This window comes from Mustela lutreola, chromosome 9 (assembly GCF_030435805.1).
Source record: "Mustela lutreola isolate mMusLut2 chromosome 9, mMusLut2.pri, whole genome shotgun sequence".
NCBI lineage: Eukaryota > Metazoa > Chordata > Mammalia > Carnivora > Mustelidae > Mustela > Mustela lutreola.
The window spans coordinates 69,038,422-69,066,406 of record NC_081298.1 but is presented as its reverse complement, the minus strand read 5'-3'; the positions used below and the strand labels follow the sequence as shown (position 1 = coordinate 69,066,406).

Sequence of the window (27,985 nt, the reverse complement as noted above, 5' to 3'; positions counted from 1 at the left end):
CCATACTACTGATAAAGATCATGATCACTTATGATCATCTAGTACTGAATATCCTAAGGTTACTGCTGTTACCACCTAAAAATGTTTAAAACAATTACTAAATTATGCCAATTCTTTAATTGCCTTCAGGGAGTGGCCTGGGATTTTCATGGCCAGAAGGACCTTGTTATGCTCCCACTGCCTCTAATGGGATAGGGGAACAGACTTTTGCCAAAAATGGCTTTACTCAGCTATACTCTACATACATTTTTAGGGAACAAGAAGCCACTGCAACCTGCTTCAACCTGTTCTGTTCAGTCGGTATAAAAACTGATTCTAGGGGTGCCTGGGTGGTGGCTCAGTCAGTTAAGCATCTGACTCTTGGTTTCAGGTGAGGTCTTGATCTCACAATCATGGGATTGAGCACCGTGTAGGGCTCTGTGCTCAGTGCAAAGTCTGCTCTAGGTTCTCTCCTTCTGCCCCCCTGCCACTCACGTGCACACAGACTCTCTCTCAAGTAAATAAAATCTTTAAAAACAAACAAACAAAAAAACCTGATTCCACCCAGAGTATACCTCAGTGTACTTAGGCCTGTCATTTTTCTTCAAAGATTTTATTTAAGTAATTTCTACCCCCAACGTGGAGCTCAAACTCAACCCCAAGATCAAGAGTCACATGCTCTTCCAACTGAACCAGCCAGGCGCCCCAAGTCTACAGTTTTCTGAGAAAATCAGAGTGGCCTTAAGCTGATGGCCTTTGACAGGTGACTAACTTGCCTTTTACTCAAAATCAGAAGAACTGTTAGACTTTTATTTCAAAACAGTGTTTTAAATCTATTATAAAATATAACTTGTATTTAAAAAATACATTTCCTCCAAGGAATCACTTCCTCAGAGTACTATGTAAAAAAAATAATATTCCAAAATAGAGTACTTACCACAAGTGAAATTCTGTCCATAGAACTCATTGACTATAAGAATCTCAGAGCAGTATTTTTGGAATGTAAAATAACTGAAGATTTTTAAAGGAATGGACATTTCTTCTGTGTTTCTGAAGAAAAAAAAGAGAGCAAGCTGAAATTCAGTAGGCTCTGATAATAGTCCTATTAGATGAAAAGAAAGGCAACCCTCAACCCTCATTTTTTTTTTTTTAAGATTTTATTTATTTATTTGACAGAGAGAGATCACAAGTAGGCAGAGAGGCAGGCAGAGAGAGAGAGAGAAGCAGGCTTCCCGCGGAGCAGAGAGCCCGACGCGGGGCTCGATCCCAGGACCCTGAGATCATGACCCGAGCCGAAGGCAGCAGCCCAAACCACTGAGCCACCCAGGCACCCCTCAACCCTCATTTTATGTTTCCCATTTTGAAGATAGTTTTTATCTCTCATGAAAATTGTGCTCACTGTGAAAAACAATTCTGAGAAGTACAAAGATAAACCACTGCCCAGAAATAACTGTGGTTAATATTTTGGTGATATGTGTAACATGTATTATAAAATTGTACGTAAGTGGAATCACACTCTTCATGCTCTTTTCTAACCTTTTTTTCAACTAAACATATGTGTCAGGCAGCCTTCGAAGTCAGTAAGCATAGCACTCCATCACTTTTAATTATAGCTCAGTGGTCCATTATAGTAGAAATCTTAATTTAACACTCCCCCGATGATGGATTGGTGTCTAATTTTTTTTTTATAAGCATCATTGATATAAACAAACACACACATAACTCATCACTTTAGAGGGTATTTGTGATTAAACAGAGATTTGGTGGATCTAGTATGTGAAGTGAGAATTAACTATGATACAAGGGGAGAGGATGGAGAGAGCAAGCAGACAGACGTCCATTGTAAAAATGAACTCTGTCCCCTCTTCAGTCTTTTTGCTGAACTTACGGCCTCCTCTGTCCACTATGTAACTTATATCAGTCAACAAATATGTATTAAATTCTATTTGTGAGGCACTAGTTCTAAGTGTTTGAGGAAGTCAAAAGAAGTGTCCTACCCCTAGAGAACTCACAGTGTAATCGGAGACATAGAATATATATCCTTAAGACTATAAAAATACATAGTGGTAAACAATTTGTACCAAGTATAATAATCCAGCACATGTCCATGACATTGTTGTACTTAGTATTTATGGTTTTTACCTATTCCCAGGTGACCCCCCAAACCCCATGACTTTCAGTTACTGGCAATATTCTAAGGCACAAAATTCAGTCAGCCCATTGAGAGGCTGCTAACTGGAAAGGACAGGTAGGAACCCGGGTAGGAAGGAAAGAAGGGGAAGGACATTCTAGGAAGGAAGGACGGTATGAGCACAGGCATGTCAAGGACTGCATATAGGAGTGAATAGGCCAGAAGGGCTGGAACAGAGGACCTGAAGCTGAGTTTGGAATGCCAGCCAAGAACCTGCTGTTTTGGACCCTTGCAGTGGGTTGATATTGAAAGACCATAAAAGCAGTGTTTTAGGAAAATCAGTGTGGCACCAGCAAGCAGAGGGATCATTAGAAGGGCAGATAAAGAAAAGCAGGAAAGCAAAAGGGAGCAGGTGACGGCAGCAGCTCAAGGATTAGATGACAAAGGATGATGCCCATGAGAGTGTGGCTGCCCAGCTGGCCAGAAGGGTACCCCCTTAAGCAGGAACCACACACCTTCATCTTGCAGTGCACCCCACAGGGTGGAATACTACAGGTAAAGGCCTCACATGTATTTGTGGCGAGACAGCAATGAAAAACCCCAACAGAAGCTGGGGACTATTCCAATGCAAGGGCCATCCAGGGGAAGAGTGTAGTCATTCATTCACTCAATTCAGTAGATATTTTCTGCAAACCTACTTGGTTCAAAGCCTTGGGCCAGCCACTAAGAAGAACTATAATGATGAATGAGGCATAGCTGCTGGCCTCAAGTCTGCCATCCTTGGAAAGGAAGGCTGCAACAGAAGTGGCAGGCTTTCAGAGAGCTGATCTATCCAAGGGAACAGCAGGCAGGTTTCGTGCGGGTGGCAAAGGGATACAAACAGGTTCATGAAAGACACAGGACGACAATCAGGCTAAATCACAGAAATCCTTGGAGTATTTCAGAGAGGAATGAACTAAAGATCTAAATTTATTGACTGTCTACATTATATCATTAAATGCACACTTAACTCCTTCACAATAGTACAATCTCATTTTCATTAAAGATTATATAAGAGTCTAGCAAGATACACAACAAAATTTAAGTTTGTGAGACTTCAGTAACTTTAACTTTCTTCCTTATACACTACCATATTGTGTACAGTTTTTCCCCCAAAGAACCTGCATTATTTTGTATGTAGAAAGAACAAAGCTATTTCTGTTTGTGTTTAGAGGAGGAGGCAGCCAAAAATGCAAATGTTGCAGGCACGCAGTCAGGAAAGGCAATGACTTGAGGGAAGAATGTGAACTTTATGATGAGGAGGTCAATGGGGCTGGCCCCTGAAGAGCAGAGCTTCAATTCAGTGACGGGAGCAGAACCCAGGTGAAGCCCAGATGTTGAGGTTTTGCAAAAAAAAAAAAACAGGAGACTTTGGTAATGCTGGCCACTGCCTGCCTTTTCAGAACAATAAATTTCCTTTTTCTACAAACCAAATACACAAAATAGTGCCAGACTGACTGGAACAAGTAATGATTGCAATATTTAAGAGATGGGGTGCCTGGGTGGCTCAGTGGGTTAAGCCTCTGCCTTTGGCTCAGGTCATGATCTCAGGGTCCTGGGATTGAGCCCTGCACTGGGCTCTCTGCTTGGCGGGGAGTCTGCTTCCTCTCTCTCTGCCTGCCTCTCTGCCTACTTGTGATATCTCTCTCTCTCTCTCTGTCAAATAAATAAATAAAATATTTAGTAGGAAAAAAAAATATTCAAGAGGTGATCCTGCCCAACGTTGGATCTGTACCTTGCTGGCTTGATTTGATTTGTGCATTTTTTATAGAGGCTAACAATCATTTAAGCAACACAAATACAGTGCAATAATGGCGTCATAAACAAGGTCCTCCTGGATTAATCAAAACCAGCTCACTTTGCTTTGTGATATTTCACCTTTCTATAACTCACTACAGCTTATGAAGTGCTTCTGATTATCTCATTTGCTTCTCATGTTTCCCTTGTGGCAGAAGGGACCAGATCACGAGCACCCTTTTATAAATGAGAAAACTAATTTAGATAGAAAAGGGACTTGCCCGCGGTCATGTGGCAGATACAAGGCAGAGGAAGTCTCTGACTCCTGGGTCAGTCCTCTCTCCAGGGAGCCACGTGCAGCCTGGGAGTCTTCACAGTGGCTTGAGTGGAGCAAAGTCAAGTCCAACCTGAGTTTTCTTACCCAAACATGAATTGTTCTGAGAGTGAAATAATTAAATATATAAATATAATAATTTTATCTGTAGATGCTCTGGAGCTTTTTTAAATTAAAGAACCAGCCACCTTCACATTTCCTCAGGGAACCACCGCTCACATCACTCACCTGGGACCACTGTCACCCTTCTAAAATTTTCCATCCTTTCTGCTGCTTTTTAATTTTTTTTTTAGAGATTTTATTTATTTATTTGACAGAGCAAGAGAACACAAGCGGGCAGAACAGTAGGAGAGGGAGAAGCAGGGTCCCCACTGAGCAGGGAGCCCGATGTGGGGCTCGATCCCAGGACCCTGGGATCATGACCTGAGCTGAAGGCAGAGGCTTAACCCACTGAGCCACCCAGGCTCCCCTGCTTTTTTAAAATATATGTGTGTGTATATATATTTTTTTCTCTTGCTTATTTATAAAGTGCTTTTTATAGAAATTCACAAAACAAAAATATGAAGAAAAAACTAAATTACCCAGAGATAATTACTATTAACATTTGTTAACATTTGTGTCCTTCTAGTCCTGATACTTTCTTGATCTTTTATCATGCAAGCTCTTATCTGACTGTTCTTACTTCCTAAAAGAAAACAGGGAAATAGAGAACCAGAACAGAGACAGTGCCAGGGCGGAAATGAATTAAATGCATGCAATTTGCTTATAGTAAGAGGCTGTGAGTTTTTCCAGAGAATGGATTGATTTTCTTCCTCCTGTTACAACATGTGAATCATATGAATAACACACCTAAATTGTCATTTCCTGATTCTCAGTGTGAAGACATTTTACTGAATAAATGGTAAATAGATCAAGGTCTAAATAATGATAAGCAAGCACTATAAACTCCCCAGACCCTTTAGCCCGTGTCACATAGCTTTCCTCTTAATTTGTTATCGAGTGATCATTAACCACAAATCATCAATGAAAATCCTCTGAATTGTTATATCTTACCTTACTAATCCAGAGCCCACAAGTATCCCAGCAATGCAGAGCAGAGCCACTATGCTGTTGACCACATTTGGGTTTTGGACCATACCAAGTAGCACAAGAGTTAGAAATTCACCAATTAAGTGGGGGGCCAAGAGAGCAGCAGAGAAATATCCAAATCTGGCAACCTCGGGATATAAGCCCAGAGTCCTGGAAAAACATAGGGTCTTTAGTTTCCTCTCCAAGGATTATTTAAGAAAAACACCACACGTGCCTTTCATGAATAAGTCCATGGTGGTTAGTCGGTGGGAAGAGTTTGTGGGGTAAGCCACACTCCCCTCTGAGAGGCCTTTTCGGAACAGAGCCAAACTTGGAGACCATTTAGTAGCACTACAGTTGTTTCTCCAGCTTCATGTACCACCTGTTCCCTTTCACAGCTTCTTCAGTTCTCAGAGGAAAATATTAACACGTGTTGCACCTGGGTAGCTTAGTTGGTTAAAAGTTGCCTTCAGCTTAGGTCATGGTCCTGGCGTCCTGGGATAGAGTCCCGCTTCAGACTCCCTGCTTGTGGGGAGCTTGCTTCTCCCTCTTCTTCTGCCATTCCCCCTCACCCTGACCTGGCTTGTGCTTTCTGGCTCTATCAAATAAGTAAATAAAATCTTTAAAAATATATATTAACGCTTGAACAGTGATCACAACTGGAGCAATTAGTAGAGTGGTTGAACTCCCCAGGCTTCTCCAAAAATAACCACGTTCTGCCTATGCTGGCACTGCTCCTGTCCTAGCTAGCCTACTCTCCCAGTGTTAAGGGCTCACTCAGCCTACTTCTCTGCTCCTCCATCCCGGTTATGTGGGGTTGCTGCCAGTGTGAAAACCCTTCACTGCTGCCATCCTCTGGTGAATTAGCTCTCCCAGGTCTGTTCCATTCCATTCTTGTCTTTTATTCTACCAGCCCCTTCCATTGATTTGATCTTCATTTTCTTGTAAACAGACTTTCCTACATCCATGCCCCTTAACTCTTAAACTCCTTTCACTAAATACACTTCCTAGATAATAGTATGTCCTCAACAACCATTAGTTATGGCTGTTCTCTCTTCCATCTGTAGAGTAAGGAAAAGGAGTTGGCATGTCTCGTACGCATGCCTCCTGACCACTCTCCAAATCATGAAATTTGCTTGTACTGTTCTCTTTCTCAGTGCAATCCTTTGTGGCTTTTATGACATTCTCTCACCTTTGATGATCTTATGATATCTGTACCAGGGTCAGTCTTTGCATTCCCATCCACCCTCATTATCCTCAAGGTCTTTTTAACCTTCCTGATTAGCCATCAACATCAACACTTCCTAATTAGGTATCCTGATCTGTTCCAGTGGCCCCATCCACCTAAGCTTCATCACTCACCAAATCTTGGACTTAAATTTTACTCAGAATTATTCCATTTTCCCAAGATTTCAGATTCTAAAAGTGCTCTGATTATGGTGTCCCTCCGGCCTCCTATTTCCCCCAATCCCAAGCTACCTCAGGTCCTTACTGCCCCCACCCCCTGCTATTCTTTGCCTGAGCAGTGCCCACACCGTGGAAGCCCTGTTCTTTAACTTAAATTCTCTCCCTGAAGGTGTGCTGAACAAGGCATATTGCTATACTAATCAGATCCACTCTCCTTCACCTGACCCCCAGATCCCTAATTTTTTCTCATTGTAGCACCATCTGTTCACTCCTCTTTATGGAGTCTTCTGTCGTACATAATATGGTGCCTAGCACTTAGTAGGCATTCAACAATTATTTCTGTCATTTAATTGAAGTATTTGCTACAGTAACAGCTGTGCTGCTACTGGAAATGATTGACTTTTTTTTTTTTTTAATTTTTTATTTTTTATAAACATATATTTTTTATAAACATATATTTTTATCCCCAGGTCTGTGAATCACCAGGTTTACACACTTCACAGCACTCACCAAATCACATACCCTCCCCAATGTCCATAATCCCACCCCCTTCTCCCCAACCCCCTCCCCCCGGCAACCCTCAGTTTGTTTTGTGAGATTAAGAGTCACTTATGGTTTGTCTCCCTCCCAATCCCATCTTGTTTCATTTATTCTTCTACCCATTTAAATGATTGACTTTTTATGCCTGACTTTTTATCAAAAATAGTCATGACCTGTATGCTTACTCTGAACCTAGTTTAAAACTGCCATTTTCTCAAATCTTTTTTTTTTTTTAAGATTTTATTTATTTATTTCACAGCTCACAAATAGGCAGGGAAGCAGGCTCCCCGCTGAGCAGAGAGCCCAATGGGGACTCAATCCCAGGACCCTGGGATCATGACCTGAGCCGAAGGCAGAAGCTTTAACCACTGAGCCACCCCGGGTCCCCTGTTTTCTCAAATCTTAAAAGTACTTTCTTTCTCATGCACAGTTTTTCGTGCTTCACAAATTCTAAAGTGCATAGGACCCACCTGGGGCATCCTTTTAAACACCGAACCCAATTCAGTAGCTGGACCGGCGATTCTGCATGTTAGTCAAGCTCCAAAGTACGGCTGATGCTGGTCCATGGGCCATACTGAGTGGCAAGAGTCTAAATTAGCAAGGTCTTCAATTTTCAGCAACCTTGATTTACTCAAAAATAACTGGATTTTTAAAAATCTGCTGGATTTTTAAGTCCATGCATCATGCAGCCTGATCTAGACAGGTCTGTGCTTTACATCATAGATTAGAAATTCAACATGCTCTCAAGTGTCAAAGAACAAGGAGGCTTCATCAGGGCCAGCAGGAAGGCCCTGTGGTCCTTGCCATTATCCTCAGTGAAGAGCCCAGCCTCCTGCTAACTTAGAGCAAGTTAGCACTCGCCAGAATGATGCCAATTTCTAATCACCTGCACCAAGACCCTCCCACTCTTCATCTGGAAGCTCAAACTTATTAGGTGCTGGTTTGTCTTTAAGTTATGTATCACTTAGTTCATAGTAATTTTTCATCTCACATATCATGGGTCTATACACTGGCTATGTTAGGAGCACCTGCTTATGAATCCCATGGCTCTAAGAAAGACAATATCTCAAGAACTGCCTGAAGTTCTCTTGAGACAACAAGCTAGGTACCATTACTCTACTAGAGGCTCAGAATACCAGGTACTACCCCCATCTTAAGGGAAAGCCGTGGGAATTAGAGAAGATACTTCTCCCTAGGATGACAAATCCTACAAATAACTACCCATTTTTGGACTTCTATTTTTTAAAAGCTCTAAGAAACAAATAGCAGCATTGTCTATAAGCCATCACTCACAACCTAAGAGCATCAGGGATACTTCATGGTTTCCCAGTGCCTCTTCCCATAGCCCCTCTCCTGTCACTCAGGCCCACTCACACCAGCCCAACTCTGATGTCACAGGTGGGTTGGTGGAACCTCAGGCCGAGTTGCTGCTCCAGCTGACAGGAGCCATGCTTCATCAAGATGCAGCAGCTAGTTGTTGTCCCTACACCTGGATCCCAAAGACTTCAGGGCAGTTTTCTCTGCCCAGGCCCCGCAAAGGATGTGGGACATGCCAGTCCCTGGCACCATGTAGTCCTGTGGTTCTGCTCTCAGGTCCCATGTGACTCCAGCCGGGTTCTTTTATTTGTCTTGAAGCAAAAGACACTGTACTGGTCATTGATGGCCAAAGACAGACCTCCAGGGCCAAGAAGAGGGAGTTCTTCACCCTGGAACTCCTCCTTCATCAGTCCCAGTGACCATGTGGAACTTGCCAGGAGGCCTGACCCAGAAGGACTGAACACCTTTGAACACCCCCTTACCAGTAGCATACACTGCTGAATATCATGGTGGCAAGGACACTGAAGGGGAGCGCATGCAGCACATAAGCCAGCAGCATCTGCCACTTCTGGTACAAGCCATCTTGGCTCTCCTGGTCGCTGACAGTTCGCAGCACAGGAACTGGAAACAGAAGGCAGGTTTCAGAATAGCCAGTCACGACACAGCTCAAACTGAACTTGAGTTGTCAGGGCTGGGTGGTGGGGACCAGCTGGGACTTCCTAGTCTTGGAAAGTGGGGACTGCTGTCAATAGAACTTTAAGTACTTCCCACCACAGAACTCTACCCTACCTGAATTACAGTATGGTTGCATAAGCTGTCAAAGTTTCTTTCTTTCTCTCTAAAGTCAATGGAGGGTTGTCACAAATTCAAGAATATATGTGCATAAGGGTCATAAATGACGTGAGGTAGTTTGTCCTCTTTTTGTGCAGGGTCTTGGCACAGAACATCAGGCAATTAGGCACTGCTGCTGGATTCTCACTGAGTTTGAAAATTAAGTGCTAGCTGTGCTAAAATCGGCTCCAAAAAGAATAGAATAATGCCAAGTTGGCAGGTATCTGGGCCTCCAGGGCCTGTACATCCTAATGGCAAAGATAGGAATACCAGGAATGATCTTTTAAAAAACTCTTCCCGAACCCTGCCCCATCAGCAGCTTCTAACTTCTCGTTTCTCTGGATCCTTAGACCCTTAGCGAGATCTACTTGGTGAACTAATTCACACTATAAGGTTAGTAACTCCGTACTTAATCCTTCCCCAGGGGGAGAATCTGGAGAGAGCCAAGTTTAGCTCAGTGAAATACCCTTATAATAGTGGAATCTTGCAAGATGCCAGCTGGAGAGGAGAGATCATCCGGAAGAGGGGAAGTGCCCTCCCCGCCCCCAAGGGGGCACCTCCTGGGCATGGGCACTCACACAGATTGACAGCGTTCAGCATGCCTGTGTATGGGGTGGCACCCACTAACTGGTACAGGAGCCCCACGCGGTCCTGGACAGCGCCCTTCAGCACATCGCTTGGCACCCGCAGAAGGTAGAAGATGAGGAACAAACCCATGATCAGATTCTGAACAAGACGCATCATCACCGCCAGCTTATTTCTCATTAAGTTCCTTGTCACTCTCCTGAAAGCCAAACAACCTCGCTTTAATTCTCTTTCTCTTATTGGTGGATGTCTAACCACCTAAAACAGGGTGAAGTTCTTACCTCAAGAGAACATCCAGTTTAGAGAGAGCTCCAGGAGAATCTTTGGTTTTGAAAGGAACCATTGGTAATGTTTTCAGGTGTTTTGTTCTTTCAATATTTTCCAAGGTTTTGCGATAAATTGCTGATTCTTTGTAGACAGATTCAATCATTTGAACTCTCTTGTAGGTTTCTATTTCCCGTTCTTTGCTTTGGGTATCCACTGATGTCAGGTCCACTAATTTTTTTTTTCCCCAAAAGAAATGACCCATGTGTTTTTAAATGCATACATATGCACAATGGCTCATAATGTATGTTTTTTTTTTTTTTTAAAGATTTTTTATTTATTTATTTATTTGACAGAGAGAAACCACAAGCAGATGGAGAGGCAGGCAGAGAGAGAGAGGGAGGGAAGCAGGCTCCCTGCCGAGCAGAGAGCCCGATGCGGGACTCGATCCCAGGACCCTGAGATCATGACCCGAGCCGAAGGCAGCGGCCCAACCCACTGAGCCACCCAGGCGCCCCTCATAATGTATGTTTTATCATTGATTCAGGAGTACTAGCTAGTACCTCATCCCATCAGAATAATACCTGGTGATCATGCCCACCTGTAAAATCAGAATATTTTAAACCTATCAGCTAGGCCTTGAGGATTCAACTGGGGCTGTCTGGGAGAATTTAGAAGCTGTGCTGATTCTTCTCTGACAAAGCGAACATGCAGCGATTTAAGAGAGGCCCCCACCTCATTCTGATAGGTCATCTATGGCAAGTTATCTGATCTAGCCAAGTTAACTCCTTAAAGAGTGAAATTACCAAAACAAAAGCAAGAATAAAATCCACTAGTGCTGTTGACATCTAGGCAGAAATCTGAGATGACAAAATTGAATGATCATTCATCATGGGAAATGTGGGGGAAAAAACTTACTATAAAAGTCAAAAGGGTTTGAATGTTCGGGACAAGGGTAACTGCAACCACTGAAGAAATCAAGCATTTCTGCTGGTGTCCCACAGAAAACCAGCTCTCCGTAGCTCAGAATGGCGATTTTATCAAAGAGCTGGTGGGAGAATCGATGGCATTAGTGTATATCAGGTCACCATATCCTTCTGGAGAATAAATTTCCAAGCAGTCAGTCCCTGTTGATCTCACCCATGCATCGGGATTCTTACTGTGCCCACTGGAGACACACAAAGCATGTTCCTATTTTTTTAAATCTGCGTTGCCAGTGTGTATCGTGCTGCATCTGGCCTGGGCCCAGATGAACTCCTGGACCTGGCCAGTGGTCCTAGGTTTGAGGGCCAGCCATGTTCCTGAGTGAGTGACCTTGGACCAGATGTTTGTTTGACCTCAGACCCTTGATTCAATTTCGCATCATTTCTAAGTCTCCCTCTTTTCTGTAAAGTGGCAGTACTGATACCCACGTCATAGGATTGTTGTGTGGACCAAAGAACTAGTGCAGAGAAAGTATTTGGTACATGGTAGGTGCCCTTCCCATATCAGGAGCTATTGGCCCCAAGAGCCCTGGTTGACGAGTACTAATCTCTACCTCACGATCCCCAGCTCAACACGTACATCTACCCACCCTTGATGAGTTAAGCAGGAACAAGAGTCACCCTCACCTGGAAGAGCTCAGAGCGTGGCTGATGGATGGTGACAATCACAATGCGGTCCCTGTGAGCCAGCTCTGCCAGGAGGAGGATGATTTGATTTGCTGTCATGCAGTCCAGGCCTGTGGTAGGCTCATCAAACAGCATGAACTCTGCAGGCAAGAAGGGTCAGGTTTCTGAGTCACTGACGAGACTGGGCTCTGGACTCTAAGCTCAGAATTTTGAATTACTGAGGCATCTTACCCCATCCCATCTTAACCTATCCACACAGTGCACCGTGAGAAGTACCTACATGTAAATGGCTTTCAGCCTGAGTCCAAATGAGGGAACCTTACTTCAGAGACGCAGCTCCAGAGCACATCTTGGCCTTAATCATTAAAGGGTACAGGGCAGCAACAAGATCACGCCTCTCAAATGTACTATGGATTGCTTGGGCTCTGTCCAGAGGACCATGACAAAGAACAAGGGCTGACGAGTGGGCACCAAGTTGTTTTCAAAAGGCTAGCTAAGAGAAGGCTGGTTAAAAAGACATAACCTCAGGGCACCTGGGTGACTCAATCATTAAGCCTCTGCCTTCAGCTTGGGTCATGGTTCCCAGGGTCCTGAGATCGAGTCCCACATCGGGCTGCCTGCTTGGCAGGAAGCCTGCTTCTCCGTCTCCCACTCCCCCTGCTTGTGTTTCTCCTCTCGCTGCGTCTCTCTTTAATAAATGAAGAAAATCTTAAAAAAAAAAAAAAAAAGACATAACCTCACTTCATGTGAAGCACTTTCGAACGTTGACAGGGTCTTTGCACAGCAAAAAACTGCCTGATAAAGTCTGAGCTGGGATAGGCATTAAATTCTTTAGAAGGTTTAACTGCAGCTATCTACCCAGAAAGTGAGAAGGGCTCTTAAGAATGTCTCTCTTGGGGCACCTGGGTGGCTCAGTGGGTTAAAGCCTCTGCCTTCGGCTCAGGTCATGATCTCAGGGTCCTGGGATCGAGCCCTGCCTCAGGCTCTCTGCTCAGCAGGGAGCCTGCTTCCTCCTTTCCTCTCTCTGGCTGCCTCTGCCTACTTGTGATCTCTGTCTGTCAAATAAATAAATAAAATCTTTTTTTTTTTAAGATTTTATTTATTTATTTGACAGAGAGAGATCACAAGTAGATGGAGAGGCAGGCAGAGAGAGAGAGAGAGAGAGAGAAGTAGGCTCCCTGCTGAGCAGAGAGCCCGATGTGGGACTCGATCCCAGGACCCTGAGATCATGACCTGAGCTGAAGGCAGCAGCTTAACCCACTGAGCCACCCAGGCGCCCCTAAATAAATAAAATCTTTAAAAAAAAAAAAAAAAAAAAAAAAAGAACGTCTCTCTTCTTTGCCTTCTAGTGACCAACCATCTGAAGAGCAGGCAGTCTTAGTGGGCCCCTGTGGAGTATCCAGGTGCAGCATGTCCTCTTCCAAGTGCTTATAAGAGCTGAGAGTTCCCCAGTAATGAGGAGAATAACCAAACCCAGCAGGAAAGGCAGGTGACTGGCTACCCCATCTTGATAGCTCCTCCCTTCAAAATACACACTTTTTTGTGTATCATTGAAAGTCCTGCTTTAATTCCTGCCATTTAATATGTTCTTTTAGGCACACCAAAACTCATTGACTTTCTATAGCCACCACCTCCACCAGAGCTGCTACTCTAATAACAAGGGACGGGCCAGAGTCCTGTGCTCACGGAAGACCCTAACTGAACATTAAAACACAGATGCAGTGCTTCTAAGTCCAAGAGCTATTTTGTACTTGGATAGCATAACATCAAGAACTATGTAGTATTTCCATTCTGTGGGTTGCCTCTTTGTTTTGTTGACTGTTTCCTTTGCTGTGCAGAAGTTTTTGATCTTGATGAAGTCCCAAAAGTTCTTTTTCGCTTTTCTTTCCTTTGCCTTTGGAGACATGTCTTGAAAGAGGCTGCTGTGGTTGATGTCAAAGAGGTTACTGCCTATGTTCTCTTTTAGGATTTTGATAGATTCCTGCCTCACATTGAGGTCTTTTATCCATTTCAAATTTATCTTTGTGTATGGTGTAAGAGAATGATCGAGTTTCATTCTTCAACACATTGCTGTCCAATTTTCCCAGCACCATTTATTGAAGAGACTGTCTTTTTTCCACTGTGTATTTTTTCCTGCTTTGTCGAAGATTATTTGACCGCAGAGTTGAGGGTCGGTATCTGGGCTCTCTATTCTGTTCCACCCATCTATGTGTCTGTTTTTGTGCCAGTACCATGCTGTCTTGGTGATCACAGCTTTGTAGTAAAGGAGAAGATATTTGCAAATGACACTACAGACAAAGGGCTGATATCCAAGATCTATGAAGAACTCCTCAAACTCAACACAAATAAAACAGATAATCCTGTCAAAAAATGGGCAGAAGAGGGGCACCTGGGTGGCTCAGTGGGTTGGGCCTCTGCCTTCAGCTCGGTTCCTTATACAGTCCTGGGATCGAGCCCCACATTGGGCTCTCTGCTCGGCAGGGAGCCTGTTTCCCCCCTCTCTCTGCCTGGTTCTCTGCCCACTTGTGATATCTGTCAAATAAGTAAATAAAATCTTTAAAAAAAAATGGGCAGAAGATATAAACAGACACGTCTCCAATGAAGACATACAAATGGCTAACAGACACATGAAAAAATGCTCATCATCATTAGCCATCAGGGAGATTCAAATCAAAATCAAATCATTAGCCATCAGGAAGATTCAAATTGAGATTATCACCAGTTAGAATGGCCAAAATTAACAAGACAGTAAATAACAAGTGTTGGAGAGGATGTGGAGAAAGGGGAACCCTCTCACACTGTTGGTGGGAATGCAAGTTGGTATAGCCACTTTGGAAAACAGTGTGGAGATCCCCTAAGAAACTAAAAATAGAGCTACCCTAGGACTCTGCAATTGCACTGCTGGGTATTTACCCCAAAGGTACAAATGTAGTGAAAAGGGCCATCTGTACCCCAATGTTCATAGCAGCAATGGCCACAGTTGCCAAACTGTGGAAAGAACCAAGAGGCCTTTCAACGGACAAATGGACAAAGAAGATATGGTCCATATACACTATGGAGTATTATGCCTCCATCAGAAAGGATGAATACCCAGCTTTTGTATCAGCATGGATAGGACTAGAAAAGGTTATGCTGAGTGAAATAAGTCAAGCCGAGAGAGTCAATTATCATATGGTTTCACTTACTTGCAGAGCATAAGGAATAATATGGAAGACATCGGGAGATGGAGAGAAGTGAGTTGAGAGAAGTCGGAGGGGGAGACAAACCATGAGACACTGTGAACTCCGAGAAACAAACTGAGGGTTTTGGAAAGGGGGGTGGGGAGGTGAGCCTGGTGGTGAGTATTATGGAAGGCACAAATTGCATGGAGCACTGGGTGTGATGCATAAACAATGAATTTTGGAAGACTGAAAAAAATTAAAAAGAACTATGTAGTATTTCCAAAGAAACTGGATCCCCAGTCTAAAGAACCTCAGTGATGTCCGTTCCACACAAACCCCTTTCCAAATGGAGACTGTAAAAAAAGGACTGAAAATGTCTGCAGACCCATGGAAGACACCCAGGCAGCAGCTAGTAGCAGTTCTGGGTCCCACTTACTGGGATCCTGGAGGAGCTGGGCTGCAATGGAGACCCGGCGCCGCTCGCCATTGGAAATTCCCCCAAGATTGCAGGTGCCAATCAGTCGATCTGCCACATGGCTCAGACTCAATTCCACCATAACTGCGTCCACCTTCAGGAAACACAAATCCAGGAAGGCTGGTCATTGCTGGGCTATTGCTCCAATTCATGGAGTTCTGATGGCATGGGAGAGGCAACATACTTCCCTTGAGTGCTCGGGCCACTTTCAGACTCACCACACACTAGGGAAAACATGCCTACTATGATAAAATCCAATTTGCTCTAAGTCATAATATAGTACATGTGTCAGGTTAAAATAAATTAATATAACTGTTTTTTCAAAAGTCTCTAGAGCAGCAAAAACTATATTCATTTCAGGGAAATTCACCAGGAAACAAGGAAAGGTCACTGGACTCATATTTTCAGATGCTGCATTAAGTCCAGCATACAGAAAAATCCCCTAAAGGCATAGGGACAATGCAGTTTCTTTTAATGTTTGGTTTTTGAAATTTTATTGTGTTTTTTTTTTAAGATTTTATTTATTTGACAGAGATCACAAGTAGGCAGAGGCAGGCAGAGAGAGAGAAGGGGAAGCAGGCTCCCTGCTGAGTAGAGAGCCTAATGTGGGGCTCAATCCCAAAGCCCCCCGGATCATGACCTGAGCCGAAGGCAGAGGCTTTAACCCACTGAGCCACCCAGGCGCCCCTGAAATTTTATTGTGTTTTATATGTGTTAAAAAAAAAAAAAAAAAAAAAAGTCCTGATTTGGTTTGAACGAACCTTGGCTACCTTATGTAACCCAAATAAGTCCTGGAGTCCTGTGTGGTCCAATCTCAGTGTGATTTTGCATCAAATATAATCAAGCTACCAAAAGTAATTAAAAATGATGCCAATATTTATTTTACTCTCATTAAAAATTTTCCAGGGGACCCAGTTTATAACCTGCATCCACACTTAATATCCTGTCCCACAGTTCTCCTCGCTGTATTTATCTTGGACTCTGCCGCACCCTGAAACCATCTCCTTAGTCTTCCTCAACTCCCCTACAACAATAACAACTAGAAAAGTTCTTGACTGACTTTCTAATCAAGAAAGTTGGGCTTTCTCTTCCCCTCCTTCTTTCCTTCCTCAGCTTAGCCCATCTCCAGAGACCCTTTCAAAAATCTCTACTTCTGACCCTGCCTTGCTGATTACCCCTATCTGCATAGGGCCCTGGGGAAAGCAGCTAGAAACAGACTGAAAATACTTATATATATGGTAGTGAGTTTGATTCCCATATACCTCTAATGAGATTGTGTTACTTTTATAATGAAAAAAGAAACAAAACACTGCATAAAAAATAACAACAAATAGGCTGGAGTAAAAGAGGGGATGATCTGTGGGACAAAGTTCCCGTGGAGCCAGGGGATGAGATCAGCAGCATGGAGGAAAGGTTTGACCAAAAGAAGGAACACATATGAAATAAACCTAAAGGAATAACGAGGTTAAAATGCATAAATAAACCAGTATGATTTATTCTGGAAAAAAGAAGGTCCTCCTTTTGCCATCAGAATTGAAGGATTCTGGAATTGAGTTTTGCTTGGTATAGCCAGGTTGAGGTGCTCACCAGCCAGGGCAGATTCCTGAGCATCCCTTTCATCTGCTCTGCAACTCCAAGAAAGGAGTAAAGCTTGCCCCTCCCGGCTCGGAAGGGATGGACATGTATTTAACCTGTTTCACAGGACCCAAAGCCTTTCCCGTGTTTAGCAAACGTTGCGAAACTACTGGGGATGGAATGTACAGTGTCTTAGAAGAAACCCTTGGGATCATTGGGATGCACTGGGATCATCAACCTCTACGCTGTATGTTCTCAGATAAAACTGACTCATTCCTCACATCAACTCCAAGAGAGACACATTATTATCTATTTATTACAGAGGAGAAGATAGATCCTCAGAGAGGTGCATAATTTGCCCGAGGTCAAACTATTTTGCCTGAGGTCAGACTGTTAGCAAGTGGCAGAGCTGGGGCTGAAAGACCTGTCTGTGTTCTCTCAAATGGTCCATGAAGCTCAAGGATTTGCCAACAGTCCAGCAGACACAGCCTGCCCATGTCAAGCACAGCTTTATGTTCAGGTTCCTCAGAGGAGAGATCAGCTGTGCTCTGTCCTGTATTATCACCACCACTTCCTTCTCACTAAATTACTTTATCAGGATTTTATACCCTATGGACTAGATTTGCTCAGAAAGTACTTTCCAGCAGAGAGAACTTTCACAGGACTTTGAGGGACTGCCAGTGCCAGAGGAACATTTACTGGAGGGATTTTTTTTTTTTTTTTTAAAGATTTGAGAGAAAGAGCACAAGCAAGGGAGCAGCAGAGGGAAAGGGAGAAGCAGGGTCCCTGCTGAGCAGGGAGCTCGATGTGGGGCTGGATCCCAGGACCCTGAAATCACAACCTGAGCTGAAGGCAGATGCTTAACTGACTGAGCCACCCAGGCACCCTCAGGGGGAAAGTTTTTTGCCATCAATCGATTTCAAGGCATCCATGAATTTTCTGAATATTTATGTGAGCATGAGCATTTTCTGGAGACGAGCTCAGTGGCATTCTTAGTTTCACTCTTTCTGTGGGATATGTGATATAAGTGGATCACCAACTCAGAAGCATCTGTTTATGATGGCATTCCTGCCACCCAAATACAAATAGGATCTTCTCCTGCCCCTTTTAGAGACAGAAATACTAAAGCAAGCAGAAAGTCTGCAGATGAACTCCTCTATCACTCACAGTCAGGGCTACTGTGAACATGCCTGTACTTCAATGTGGGCTGAAGACAACCTCCATTTCCTCTCATCGCAATGGGATTCAGGAGATCCCAGAGCTCAGGAAGACATGATGGGAGCTAGAGGGCCTGGGTTCGCATTCCAGCTCTGCCCTTCCCAACTGTCTGATCTTAATCTCGTATTTCAGGAGATATGCCTCCCACATAGGGTTGATGCCAGGATACGGTGAAATACTGTACATGAGCAAAGCCTGACTGATGCCAGCCAACTAGGAGAGTTCAGAGTACACACACACCTTGTTTAATTGCACTTTACTTTACTGCATTCACAGATAACGCATTCTCTACGAACTGATGGTTTGTACCAACCCTGTACTAAACAAGTCTACTCACCCCATTTTTTCAATAGGATTTGCTCACTTCATGTCTGTGTCAGTAAAGTATTTTTAAATTAAAGTAAGTATATTGGGTTTTGGGTCACCTGGGTGGCTCAGTGGGTTATGCATGATCTTCAGCTCAGGTCATGATCTCAGGGTCCTGGGATCAAGCCCCACATGGGGTTCTCTACTCAGCAGGGAGCCTGCTTCTCCCTCTCTCTCTGCCTGCTGCTCTATCTGTGATCTCTGTGAAATAAATAAAAATTTTTAAAGAAAAAAAATTTTTAAGTATATTGGGTTTCTTTTAGACATAATGCTACTGTACACCTCACAGACTGGAGTATTAGTATAAATGTAACTTATATGCACTGGGAAACCAAAAAACTCATCGGACTTTATTTTGATATTTGCTTTGTTGCAGTGGTCTGGAGCCAAACCTGTAGTATCTCTGAGGTATGCCTGTATAACCCAGTTGAATGGTAAGAGCCTTGCAATGCCTTCTGAGCACTCTACGGTAACCTCCAGGAAGGAATGAGAGCTAGGCATCCCTGTGAGGCTGATGGTCTTTCTTGAGGGCCACACTCCTTGCTAAGACTCCTCTGGAATAAAAGCTATCCTTCAGCACTGTCTAGGACTCTCAAACAAAAAAATGCCCTTTACCCACCTGGGCATTATATCAAACAAATCTTCTGGTACTTGGGACACAGCTTAGACCTAATATCACTCTCCAAGCCCTGTCTTAAAGTCCAGTGCCAAGGACAGATTGAGCAAGTCCCTAGTGACAGACGCTGCAATGCCTGATAAAAATGGTGTACCCTCAGCTGATATGGACGACTTCCTTGGAGCCTCAATGGCATTAAAAAAGGCCGGCCTGGAGCCTGAACTGCAGATATAATTTGTGTGCCCACGTGGAGCCTCACCACTGTGGCTTCGCTGAAGCCTCTGAGGCTGATGTTGCTGGTCTCCCCCCGTGACTCTGAGGGTTCCCCAGGGAACTGTACCTGCTTTGGAAGTGGCACATCTCTGTATCCTTAGTTCCCTGTTTTCAGTCCAGACAGAAATGAGGCAACAATTCCAGGTAAGGTCCCCACAGGCTTACCTATGACTACTGCCAAATTAGATACATTTAAAGCAATAGATTGAATCCTCAGAAGAGGAGACAAGTCAATAGTTACTTCCTTTGTTAACTTAATCTAGTTTGGATGAGACACATTCAAAAGGCCTCAAAGAAAGTTGAGAAAAATCTCAATAGGGCAAAGTACAGTGAGGAAAACAACCATTATTATTCAAACACAGAGCTCCTAAAACAGCACCATCTAATAGAAATATAATATAAGCCACATAGAATTTAAATATTTTAGTAGTCACATTTTAAAAAGAAACAAGTGAAATTAATTTTAATATATTTAACCTGGTGCAGCCAAAATACACCATTTCAAACTTGTTAACCAATATTGTTTTATGAGATGTAGCAAATGCAATTTTAATTAGGGATGTAATTAAATGCAATTTATTTATTTAGTTTTTTTTTATTTCAATCTTTTATTATTATTATTAATAATTTATTTATTTTCAGAAAAACAGTATTATTTTTTCACCACACCAGTGCTCCATGCAATCCGTGCCCTCTATAATACCCACCACCTGGTACCCTAACCTCCCACCACCCCGCCACTTCAAACCCCTCAGGTTGTTTTTCAGAGTCCATAGTCTCTCATGATTCACCTCCCCTTCCAATTTACCCCAACTTTTAAAAATTAATAAGATATTTCACATTCTCTTTTTTCAGACTAAGTTTCTAAAATTCTGTGTGTACTTCCCATTCATAGCACATCTCAGGCCCAGCCACGTGTCAAGCGCTCAAAGCCACAGGTGACCAGTGGCTGCCATACTGGACAACACAGGTCTAGACTAAAGGGATGAAGACTGAAGGGGAGAAATGGGCAAGTAGACAGAAGCAGGAGTGTGAAGCCCCATAGGCTGATACCCTAAGAGGGCCGCAGGAGGCCCAAGGCTACCCACCTTTCTCTGGAAAAACCCCGGGGAGCCCTGGCGCACAGCCAGCAGTGCCGCATAGCGTAGAGTCTCCCGCACGGTCAGGTTGCTCAGCAGTGTGTCACTCTGCGAGAGAGGGAGGCAGGAGGCATCAGCATGGCTGAGACCGGGCTGTGGGTGGCTGTGGCAGGGTCCCCAGAAAGCACCCACCTGCTGGACATAGGAGAAGCAGTCCTGGAACTGCTCCCTGCGCAATGGCTGGCCGTTAACAAACACGTCCCCAAGGAAGGTCCCTGTGCGCCGCAGCCTCCCGGACATGGCATCCAGCAGCGTGGTTTTCCCTGAGCCTGTGAGACAAGAAAATAAGGCCAGAGAGGACTCCCTCCATGAGGCATTGCTGGGCTGTCCCCAGATACTCAGTTGGTCTAGCACCAACTTGCTCTTTCCTAACCCCCCTGGGTCAAACTCTACCAATGAGCCTTTCTGGCTTGTCTCCTGAGTCAGAGAGGGACAAGCCAGTCAGGACTGGAGGAACTTTGCCTGTTTATGGGTTTTTACAGCTGTTTTGAGTTGAAAAAGAAAATATAGGCAGTTTCTTTCCCCTGGTTTGGTTTTTCTTGGGTCAGAAATTAGGTGATACCATTAGGACAAGGCACCAGCCAGTCCCTTCTGTTCATAGTGGACACAAACCTACATGAGCCCAGAGTGTCAATGGAGACAGGAACCAGCATTGGCAGGCTACTAAAAAGTTAAATTAACAGAGGAAATAGGCAGAAGGTTCTGAACTGTCTGAAAAGATAGCAAGAGAATTCTACCAAGGATATGATGACTTGTGCAAAACGAAGAGAAGATCTTTTGTTCAAATATTATAAAGAAACTGCCTCTTGCCATGAGGGATACAAAGATGAAGCCAAGCTCCTATGCAGTGGTTTTCTTAACTAACCCATGGCTGACCAAGCTCAGGTTTAGCTCCAGCATCTTCAACAGGGTGGGAAGAGAGGAGGGGGACTGTAAAGAAATGAAATGTGGTATCATTCGAGCTGTCTTTCAAAACATGTTCTGAAACTTCCTGGTCATTATCCTAGGCCTTGTATGTGGTTCTGAATAGAATCTTCCTTGCCTTCCCTTTCTGGGATCCAATCTCCACTCTGACGAAAGGTCCAAATGTCCTGGAGCCTGGATCCCCTCACAATATCAAAACTGACCTGGCTGAGGTCATCAAGGTTGCTTCCTTGTTGCCACATCTGGTGGGCACCTTCCTGTGTGCTGACCTCTCAACAGCATTTATACCATTGCTTGCCTTTCTCTGTAAAACTCTGTCCTCTGGCTTTGATGCTACTTCATCCTCTTGGTTTTATCCCTCTGTTCTGGCTGCTTCTTCCCAGCATCCTCTGGGTGACACTCAGGGTTCTTTCTTAGGCCTTCTGGTTCCCATGTGACACATTCTCACTGAGCAACAGAGCCCCAACTTGCTAGCCAGCATGCAAGGGAGACACCTTGGAGGTAGATTCTCCAGCCCTGCTCAAGCCTTCAGATGACTATAGCCCAGCAGACTTCTCACTACTACCTCAAGAGATACCCCAGATAGAACTATCCAACAACATCACTTCCAAATTTCTGACTCATAGAAATCCTGAGAGGTAATAATGATTTTTATTGTTTTAAGCCACTTAGTTCTGGGATGCTTTTGACATAGACACAGATGGCTTGGGGCGCCTAGGTGGGTCAGTCAGTCAAGTGTCCACTCTTGATTTTTGGCTCAGGTCGTGACCTCGGGGTTGTGAAATCAAGCTGTGTGTTGGGCTTGTGCTCCACACACAATCTTCTTGTCTCTCTCCCTCTGATCCTCTCCCCACTGTGCACACTCTCTTGCTCTCTACAATAAATAAAACCTTAAAAAAAAAAAGGTCTCTTTTTGTAAGATATTTCAACTATTTATTAACTCGTTAATGAAAGGACCAGCAGAGTGAAAAAGCTCATTCAAAAAAAGAATACAAGGAGAAAAAGGATACAAGAAACTAACATGTATAATCGATGGAAAATAAACCGTCAAAAATATGATGCAAAGTTAGACATGCAAATAGTTAATGCCCTAGAGTATCACATGAAAAGGTACAGGTAATGAAAGAAAAATAGACAAACTGAACTTCATGGAAGTTTTAAAATTTTGTGCCTCAAAAGACACTATCCCCAAGGATGCCTGGCTGGCTTGGTTAGAGAAGTGTGTGACTCTTGATCTTGGGGTCATGAATTTGAGCCCCACACTGGGTATAGAGATTACTTAAATAAATAAACTTATAAAAGGAAAAGGGACACTGTCCCCAGTATAAAAAGACAACACACAGGATGCTGGTGGAAATACTTGCAAATCACTTATCTGGTATTAATTAATATCAGATTAATATCTGAATGTATAGAGTGCTTCCAAAATTCAGCAACAACCAAAAAAACCCCAATTAACCCAATTCAAGATTGGGTGAAGAACTTAAACAGACATTTCTCCAAAGAAGATATATGAATAGCCAATAAGCACATAAGCTTTAGGGAACTGCAAATTAAAACTGGAATGAGGGCACCTGGGTGTCTCAGTCTGTTAGGTGTCTGCATTCAGCTCAGTTCATGATTCCAGGATCCTGGGATGGATCCCTGTATTGGGCTCCCAGCTCAGTGGGGAATCTGCCCTCTGCTTGCCCCTCTCATGCATGCGCATTCTCCCCCAAAAATAAATAAAATCTAAAAAAAGAAGACAAAACTGCATGAGATACTACCTTGCACCCTTTAGGATGGCTACTATCAAAAAACTGGAAAATAACAAGTGTTGGTGAGGATGCAGAGAAATTGGAATTCTTATGCACTGTTGATGGGAATACAGTATAGAGAGGTTCCTCAAAAATTTAAAAACAGAATTACTATATGACCCAGCAATTCCACTTCTTGGTATATCCACTAAAGAACTGAAAACAAGGGACGCCTGGGTGGCTCAGTTGGTTAAGCAGCTGCCTTCGGCTCAGGTCATGATCCCAGCGTCCTGGGATCGAGTCCCACATCGGGCTCCTTGCTCCGCAGGGAGCCTGCTTCTCCCTCTGACTCTGCCTTCCACTCTGTCTGCCTGTGCTCGCTCTCGCTTGCTCTCTCTCTGACAGATAAATAAATAAAATCTTTAAAAAAAAAAAAAAAGAACTGAAAACAAGCTTTCAAACAGGTATTTGTCCACCCATCTTCATTTCATTATTCACAATAGGTAAAATGGGGAAGCAACTTAGGTGTCCATTAATGGAGAACAGATAAGCAAGTATGGTACATATATCAATGGAATATCTATTCATTCTGCTTTAAAAGGGAAGGAAATTCTGACATAGACTACAACATGGATCAACCCTGAGGTCATTATGGTAAGTGAAATAAGCCAGGCACAAAAAGACATACAATATGATTCCACTTATATGAGACAGTAATCAATCATAGAGACAGAAAGTATAATGGTGAGGCAAGAAGAAAGGGGACTTAGTGCTTAATGAATGTAGAGCTTCAATTTTACAAGATGAAGAGCTAAGAGGATAGATGGTGGAGAGGGTTGCACAACAATGTGAATGTATTTAACACCACGGACCTGTACACTTAAAAATGGTTAAGTGGTGGGGCGCCTGGGTGGCTCAGTGGGTTTAGCCGCTGCCTTCGGCTCAGGTCATGATCTCAGAGTCCTGGGATCGAGTCCTGCATCGGGCTCTCTGCTCAGCGGAGAGCCTGCTTCCCTCTCTCTCTCTCTGCCTGCCTCTCCATCTACTTGTGATTTCTCTCTGTCAAATAAATAAATAAAATCTTTTAAAAAAAATAGTTAAGTGGTAAGTTTGATGTGTATTCTACCACAATAAAAAAAGAAAAAATAAATCAAAAGGTTAATGCCCTGAAGGGTAATAAAACCATGACCTTTGGGGTTATTTTCCCTGAAAGGACAGAAATTCTAACTAAATAGTCCTCTGCAAAGGAGAAAGCAGCCCAGAGTCTAGGTCCCAACTGATAGTAAATATTGAGTTAAATATAGTTACCCTCCCCTGGAGTGTTGGGTGACCATAGGCAGACTTGCATTGCACCATTTTGTCAGGTACCTGAGTCTTTTACCTCACTGATAAAGATTTCAGAAATAGTCTTGTATTAGGTAGGACACCAATGAAATCATCATTTTGTGAAACACTAACAGTAATTCATAGAATTGATTTGTTCACTCAGTGATTCAACAAATATTTACCAATTCTATGTGGCCAGACCTGTTCTAGCTGTTGAGACTACACCAGGGAAAAAAAACAAAAACAACAAAAAAACAAAGACAAAGCCCCCCCACCACTTGGGGAACTTACAGTCTACTATGAATCCATGGTCAGTATCCAAAATGATAGATGTTGTCATAAAGCCATGATTAGGCATCATCAGAATCCAGCCCAAGAGCTCCCAGATCAAGACCTCTAACCCACTGTCCTAAGATGTGCATGAAGCATGACACTGGCTTGTGGGACACCATTCTGAGAAAGTGAGTTCATTCTTTGTTGTGTGCAATAATACCATCCTAATCCTACAGAAGGCAACAAACAAATCACAGGAATAACTCAGCTTTTCTCCTTCTTAAAGGAAAATTAGTATGGCCCTGGATATTATGGTACATATATATATTAGAAATGGTTTGGGGGCACCTGGGTGGCTCAGTCAGTTAAATGTCCAACTTGTGGTTTTGGCTCAAATCACGATCTGAGGGCCATGTTGGGCTCCAAGCTCAGCAGGAAGTCTGCTTGAGATTCTCTCCCTCTGCCCTTCTCCCACCCCCAATAAAAATTGAAAAAAAAAAGAAAGAAAGAAAGAAAGAAAAACTAGAAATAGGAACAGAAAATCTCAGCAAAGTATAACAGTTTTAGTCAAAGAATTCCTTCTCATTTAATCTTAATGTTACTACTGTCACCCAGTTTTCACCTGCTATAGCAGGGGAAAGGCTAGGGATTTAACTCTCCAGGTCAAACGAGGCTGTCCATGCTTGACTTTTGTCATAGACTTGTGTTACACACTGATAGTCAAGAGAATAATGCAAGTGGGTAATGCCAGTAAATGTCAACAATATCAGTGCAAGCAAGAACTCAATCAGAAAGCACCTCTGAAGCCAATTTGTAAGAATCTTTCATCCTTAAATTGTGCAGGATAACTTACAGCAGTGGACCCAGTGGTGTCCACACAGAGCCTCTCATCAGACTCAATGCACCCATCCTCCAGGTGCTGAGGATTCACAGCTGTGACGCCTATGGAGCACTGCCCTCTGACACAAAGGGCTTCCTCTCTGGAGGCTAGACCCTCCTAGGACAATAACTGGCTAATACAGTGACACAAAGACAAACTGTAATTCAGTCTCAAGTGTAGATATCCCAGGAAAAGAGGAGATGGGAAATGGGCACACAGATGGCCTCGTGGAGTCTGTAATATTTAGTTCCTTAAAAACAAAAAGGATCTGAAAAATAAATAAAAAACAAACAAAAACCAAAAGGATCTGAAGCAATTATGGTGTAATGTTAAGATCTGACAAAGCCTTACAGGGTATTTTAACTAAGTTGATGTATATTTTTTTTTGAAGATTTTTTATTTATTTGAGAGCAAGAGTGAGAGAGCACAAACAGGATGAGGGGCAGAGGGAGAAGCAGGCTCTCCACTGAGCAGAGAGCCAGATTCGGGACTCCATCCCAAGACCCTGGGATCATGACCTGAGCTGGTCAGACACTTAACCAACTGAGCCACCCAGGTACCCCTAAGTTGAATTCAAATAAAAAATTTTTTAAAAGATTTGATAAAACCGGGTATTATTATATAAACATTCTTTATATTATTTCCTATTCTTGCTTATTGGAAATACATCGTAATTTTTTTTTAAATAATGAATACAAATGGGCATGCAACCTTGTGGCTTACTTAATTCCTTATCCTACCTCTTGGCAGGGTAGAGATCAGGGGAATTGTGTTTACTGAGCACCCTACGTGCCAGGCACCAAGCTGAGTACTTTCTATACTGAAATAGGAATTATCTGACATATTAGGCAAGATTTTATTCTTTTCCAAGGATCTCTCTAAAGGCTTCACATTAGTTCCAGATTCTATTCAGGAAGACATGTCATTTGGTTTCATTCTAATATCAAACTTCTAACTTTCTTGCCACAACTTAAACTTATTTCCTTAATGTTCAAAGCAAGCGAAAGCCTTTTCTGAATGCTCATTGAGGATGTAAATTTAAAGAACTCTTTCCCAAGCTTACCTGAGCTCCCTAAGATGCACAGGATCTGCCCACTCTCGACGTACAAGGAGACATCTTTGAGGATCTGCCTGTCCCACCGCTGCCGGCAAGATGTGAAGTCCCACCAGGGCCCAGCTTGGTGGCTTTAAAGGGAAGACAGTGTGGGGCTCCAGAAGGGACCCGACCCTTGTCCCTCCAGCACTGATCCTAGCTGTCTCTGGACAGGTTCCTAAATATGGTTGGGGCTCAGCGTCCTTCTCTGCAGACACTGGCAGGTAGCGACCAAGAAATATCATCTATGTAAAGCCCCTGTCCAGGAGCTGCTCTGAATGCCAGCTCTCTGGCAGTGTGGGAGATAAAATATACAGGACATGGTTTATTCCTTCAGTTGACCACGCATTCCTTCGCCAGGCTTCACTACACTCTGGGCTACCCCAAGCCCTCTCCATCCCCATGGCGCAGCTGTACACAGAGAACACAACAGGAAGGGATTAAGGGGCACAAGGCAGAGCACAGCTGCCTCACTAGCATAGCTTCCAGGACTTCCCATGGGCAAGAGAAGGACCGTTTGCCACTGCTCCTCATTTACTACTGGCAGCCTTTTCCCTCCATTCTCTCCACCCTGATCCACTAAGGAGGGAGCCCAGAGCCTCCACACATTGCCCTCATTAGTGAAAAAAGCCAGCAGAGACCCACCTACCTCGGATCACCACCACAACTCAAACAAAGCCCAGCTTCAAACTCCTAGTAGGCTAAAGAAGCATGGACTTACCTGACATGGTAGGAGACATGGAGAATGCCCAGGCTGTGTCGAGGCTTTGAAGCAACTATGGGAACCTCCTCTGGGGAGTTCTGGGGGTCTCTGTTTACTTGGGTCCCCAAGGACCCCATAGGGGTCAAAGATGGAAATTCATTCATGGCCAAGAAACATCAGAAACAGGTAAATTTTGGGGTGGCCTGACTCTCCCCGGAGAAGCCTCAGTAAAGGAGCCAGGAACACACTGCCCCGCCTGCTCCTCACCGTGCTCTGGTATCCCTCCCCAGACCTTTCCAACAGCGGGACTGGAGTTTGGCCACGGATGCCATTATCTGATGTACCTTTACCCAGAGTGTGTGTGCTATCTTGGCAGTGGGCAGAA

The 27,985-nt window shown here is 43.6% G+C and overlaps 2 protein-coding genes across 6 annotated transcripts in view; one reads left to right on the top strand and one right to left on the bottom strand.

Moving 5' to 3' along the window:
• Positions 1 to 22,493, top strand: part of DYNC2LI1 (dynein cytoplasmic 2 light intermediate chain 1) — a 69,753-nt gene extending 47,260 nt beyond the window's left edge. The window contains exons 14-15 of one of the 2 annotated variants that reach the window (XR_009344813.1): positions 15,036 to 15,167; positions 19,014 to 22,493. The gene's annotated coding sequence lies outside the window, so the exon portion shown is untranslated. Of the gene's footprint in view, positions 1 to 15,035 lie in introns of both variants that reach the window. The other variant, XR_009344812.1, reaches the window with a different exon arrangement.
• ABCG5 (ATP binding cassette subfamily G member 5) overlaps positions 1 to 27,908 on the bottom strand; it is a 56,372-nt gene extending 28,464 nt beyond the window's left edge. For 3 of the 4 annotated variants that reach the window (XR_009344810.1, XR_009344809.1, XM_059134608.1), the window contains exons 1-12: positions 27,619 to 27,908; positions 26,868 to 26,989; positions 20,798 to 20,934; positions 20,615 to 20,713; positions 15,440 to 15,572; positions 11,843 to 11,982; positions 11,151 to 11,280; positions 10,250 to 10,463; positions 9,962 to 10,167; positions 9,035 to 9,173; positions 5,274 to 5,459; positions 917 to 1,029 (exon numbers count right to left, since the gene is read on the bottom strand). Coding sequence is in view for 1 of the 4 variants with exons in the window: in XM_059134608.1 (XP_058990591.1) it covers positions 917 to 1,029; positions 5,274 to 5,459; positions 9,035 to 9,173; positions 9,962 to 10,167; positions 10,250 to 10,463; positions 11,151 to 11,280; positions 11,843 to 11,982; positions 15,440 to 15,572; positions 20,615 to 20,713; positions 20,798 to 20,934; positions 26,868 to 26,989; positions 27,619 to 27,764 (1,765 nt within the window). In the remaining 3 variants the exon portion in view is untranslated. The remainder of the gene's footprint in view (positions 1 to 916; positions 1,030 to 5,273; positions 5,460 to 9,034; positions 9,174 to 9,961; positions 10,168 to 10,249; positions 10,464 to 11,150; positions 11,281 to 11,842; positions 11,983 to 15,439; positions 15,573 to 20,614; positions 20,714 to 20,797; positions 20,935 to 26,867; positions 26,990 to 27,618) is intronic. The other variant, XR_009344811.1, reaches the window with a different exon arrangement.
• Positions 27,909 to 27,985: the final 77 nt, after the last annotated feature.